This window comes from Otolemur garnettii, unplaced genomic scaffold (assembly GCF_000181295.1).
Source record: "Otolemur garnettii isolate 467f Iridium unplaced genomic scaffold, OtoGar3 scaffold00050, whole genome shotgun sequence".
Lineage (NCBI taxonomy): Eukaryota > Metazoa > Chordata > Mammalia > Primates > Galagidae > Otolemur > Otolemur garnettii.
The window spans coordinates 9,438,968-9,443,352 of NW_003852445.1; the positions used below are offsets into that span (position 1 = coordinate 9,438,968).

Consider the following 4,385-nt stretch of genomic DNA (forward strand, 5'->3'; position numbering starts at 1 on the left):
GCCTAGGAGTTGGAGGTTGCTGTGAGCTGTAATGCCATGGCACTCTGCCCAGGGGGACAGCTTGAGGCTCTGTCTCAAAAAAAAAAAAAAAAATACATGTGTGTGCACGTAGTAACCAGAGGACATGACATAGAAGATGAAATAAAGTCTGGGAAAAGTTAAGGGATGTTCCCAAAGTCCCAGTTAGTTGGGACGGATTTAGAACTGGGACCTGTGCCTAGGACTGGAAGAAAGGAATGGGATGGAATCTTGTACATTGAGAGCCTGGAAGGAGACCTGGGATCATAAATTCTTTGATTGGCATAGTACCTGCAATCAGGGAAGATGTGAACTCACGTGAGCCACACAGCTCAGGTCACATGTCTAATGTCAGTGACGGGGCCAGGACTGAAATCTCAGGGCTCATAGTGCAAAGGTCAGAGCTCCTTTGGATACCTTTATGGAGTGACCTCTTGAGAGGAAAGAGGATGTTTGGTAGGAAATACTGAATTCTAATTCAAGGAAAAGTCTCTTAGGTCTTGGGTTACAAATTTCTTACAGTCAGTTTAGACTTTTTCAACCATTAGAAATATAGATAAACATTTCTCTCATTTCTTAGCAAAGGAGTCATGGGTCTATATAGTATAGAACCAGCCTGGGACCCTGAGTGGTCGTGGACTGTTATTTATAACACTACCCTTTGATGACATTTTAGCACATTTTTTATTTTAAAAAATGTTTGCTTTCTTTATAGATACATTACTACATATCTATCTGCATTTTGTGACTACGACTCGAAAGTGGAAAGTAGTCTTTGGCTTGAAACCAATTATACAAGAATTTATTGAATACCTACTAGTTGCATATACTATTTAGGGAGCCATCGGAACTATGAAAATGCAAAGTCCTTAAAGAACTTGCAGTTCAACTGGGCGCGGTGGCTCATACCTGTAATCCCAGCGCTTGGGAGGCCGAGGCGGGTGGATTGCCTGAGCTCAGGAGTTTGAGACCAGCTCGAGTCAGAGCAAGACCCCGTCTCTGAAAAATAGTCAGGCGTTGTTATGGGCACCTGTAATCCCAGCTACTTGGGAGGCTGCAGCAAGAGAATCTCTTGAGCCCAAGAGTTTGAGGTTGCTGTAAACTATAGCACTCTACCAAGGGTGACCAAGTGAGACTTTGTCTCAAAAACAAAAAAAAAGAAAGAAAGAACTTTCAGTTCCATCTGGGATGCTGGGGTGGGTGGATTGCTTGAGCTCAGGAGTTTCAAACCAGCCTGAGCAAGTGCGAGACCCTGCCTCTTATAAAAATAGAAAAACTAGCCGGGTATAGTGGTGCACACCTATAGGCCCAGCTACTCGAGAAACCAAGGCAAGAGAATCACTTGAGCCTAGGGTTTAAGGTTGCTGTGACCTATGACACTGTGGCACTCCATCTAGGGTGAGACTGTCTCAAAGCAACAACTGTGAGCTATGACACCACAGCACTCTACCAAGGGCAACAAAGTGAGACTCTGTCTCAAAAAATAAACAAACAAAAAAAACCTGTCCATTATGGAGCATTTTGAACACATACATAAATAAAGTAATGTAATGAACTCCTATGTGCTATTACCAAGTCACAATATCTATTAAGTTTTGGCCAGTCCTGCTTTATCTACATTTTGTTTTTGTTTTATAAAAATATGCAGTTGATACCAAGGTTTTATTTATATTGTTTTCTACTTTTCTTATCCTGTATTATACTGAGACAAACTCCAGATATTACCTTAATTCATCTATAAATATTTTAGTATGTAGTCCTAGAAGATAAGGAATGTTGTGTTGTTTTTGTTTTTTGAGACAGGGTCTCACTCTATCACCCACTGTATCCTCAAACTCCTGGGCTCAAGTGATTCTCCTGTTTTAGGTTCCCAAGTAGCTGGGACTATAAGTGCATACCACTGTGCCCGGCTAATTTTTGTGGAGACAGGGTCTTGGCTATATTGTCCAGTCTGATCTTGAACTCTTGGCCTCAAGCAGCCCTCCCACCATAGCCTCTCAAAAGTGCTGAGGTTAGGGCAGCGCCTGTGGCTCAAAAGAGTAGGGTGCCGGCCCCGTATGCCAGAGGTGGCGGGTTCAAACCTAGCCTCGGCCAAAAACTGCACACACACAAAAAAAGTGCTGGGGTTACAGGCATGAGGAACCATGCCTGGCTAGGAGAGTTTTTAAAAATATAACCACAGCACCTGTGGAAAGAAAGGAATCAGGAAAAAGATCTATCTATCCACAGAACTATTATCACATATAAATAATAATCATTCCTTTAAAAAGTCCAGTGTTCTAATTACTTTGTAAATTTTTGGTATAGTTGTGTTTAGCCCATGAAGTTACTTTGTTCCTGAATCTCTGATACAGAGATGCTGTAGAACAGTCCTGAAGGTCCTTTATGACTTGGTCAATAACCAGCCATGATTTATTTTCACGTTCTTCACTGATTTAAAGCCTCCCCATTTTATAGTGACTAAATCTAAGTCTCACTTCTTGCATGAAAGCTGCCCTGACCACTCCTCAGTCACTGTGGCATTTATTATCTCTCCTACTCTGGTGGCACTTGGCCATATTGTCTTGTACAGTATAATTTCACATTGCTGTACATCGTAGGAGGGCAAGGATGTGTGTACCATACATTTTGTATACCAAACTCAGTCTGCCACCTTGTGGGGAAAATGGTACCTTCCTAACGCAGGAATTTTTGAGGGAGCAATGAGGTTACTATGTGAGAATGTTTTAACCTATGGAGCAAAATTGTAGAAAATTATAATTACTGCTGTTAACATAGTTAATATATGGATTCTAGACCATAACCTCCACGTGAGCAGAGATGTAGGTTCTGAGAGCCTATAACAATGTCTGGCTACCAGTAAATGTTTCTTTATTTTATTTTATTTGTTTGAGACAGATCTCACTTTGTCACCCTTGGTAGAGTACCATGGTATCACTTCTCTCACCAACCTCAAACTCTTGGGCTCAAGCAATTCTCTTGCCTCAGCCTCCCAAGTAACTAGGACTATAGGTGCCCACCACAACACCCAGCTATTTTTAGAAACAGGTTCTTGCTTGGCTGGTCTTGAATTCCTAAGCTCAAGCAATCCACATGCCTTGACCTCCTAGAGTGCTAGGATTACAGGCATGAGCCACTGTGTTTGGCCTGGTAAATGTTTCTTAATTTATTATCTGAATGAACTCAGCCAATTTCCCTTGTTCCTATCAGATGATATGAAACAGACATGATGAAGTTAAAGCCCTATAGGAAAAGGTTAAATTTTGTCAAAAATTGCATTTAATTTTTTTTCCTCCTCTCAAATCTGATAGGTTTATCTCAACATATAGTTACCAACTATAAGCAAGTAATCCAACTCTTGGAGGAGGGAATTGCAAACAGGTAACAGGTTTGTTTGTTCCTATCATCATTTTATCCTCATTCCTCTTCCTCTTCAGGGAGTGTTTGATGACACTTAGCATTCTCTGTCTACAGAGACATTCACAACCAGGACCCCCTTCCCAGAACAGAATATACCCAGGATAAAGGGCAGTGAGAAGATTTAGTGCTCTTCTCACTAGTAACGAGAAGTTTGTTCTGGATATAGTAATATTAGGCAGTAACCCCAGAGAATTACTCCGTACTTTGTTTTATAGTATGCACATATACAGCTTCTGGTATTTTCATCAAAGAAAAGATTCTTGCCTGCATTGTCCTCTCTGCAGCCTTGAGAGATATAAGGATGAAATAGTGTAAAATGTTTCATAAAACCATTTTCCCTCTAGTTTTGCATACTAATGAAGTAACCCCCAAAGACTGTTTAAATCTTCTACGAATAACAAAGTGCTGGGGACTCTCCCCAAAGCTATTGTAAATTGCAGTAACATTCGATTCTGTTAGTTATATCTAGTAATAGGTATAGTTATAGAATAGGTATAACTAGTTATACCTAGTTAGAAATACCTAGAATGTTACTAGTGTCTTTTTTTTTTTTAAGGCCTTTTTTCTAGGTAAAAGAAAGTGTTTAGAGCCTTGTGTTTTACTCTGTTAATATCAGGCCAAAGTTAACTCAACATGAAGAAAATATTTATATTTAACATTCTCCTCTTGGGTGTTCTGGAGGACTTGCCTGGAGGACTTGCTTTTGGTCTTCAGGAAATCCTGAGCTCCTTGATCTTTAAATGTCAGGCTTTACTTTTTACTCTTTATTCTTGAATCACTAGACTAGCTTCTAAATATTCACTGTTTTCTTCTATCCTCCAGTCCCTCTGAAAACAGAAGTCAGTGAATAGTCTTAAGCTGAAGCACAGCTGACTTAGTGTCAGAAGAGCCTGCCTTTATCTAAATCTAAGGGTTGGCACTGGAATGGATTTCTTTTTTTTTTTTTT

General features: G+C 40.2%; 1 protein-coding gene across 1 annotated transcript in view; it reads left to right on the plus strand.

Annotated features, from left to right (window-relative positions):
* Positions 1–4,385, plus strand: part of STARD9 (StAR related lipid transfer domain containing 9) — a 128,224-nt gene that overhangs the window by 67,216 nt on the left and 56,623 nt on the right. The window contains 1 exon segment of the mRNA XM_012806315.2: positions 3,330–3,399. Coding sequence (XP_012661769.1) covers positions 3,330–3,399 — 70 coding nt within the window.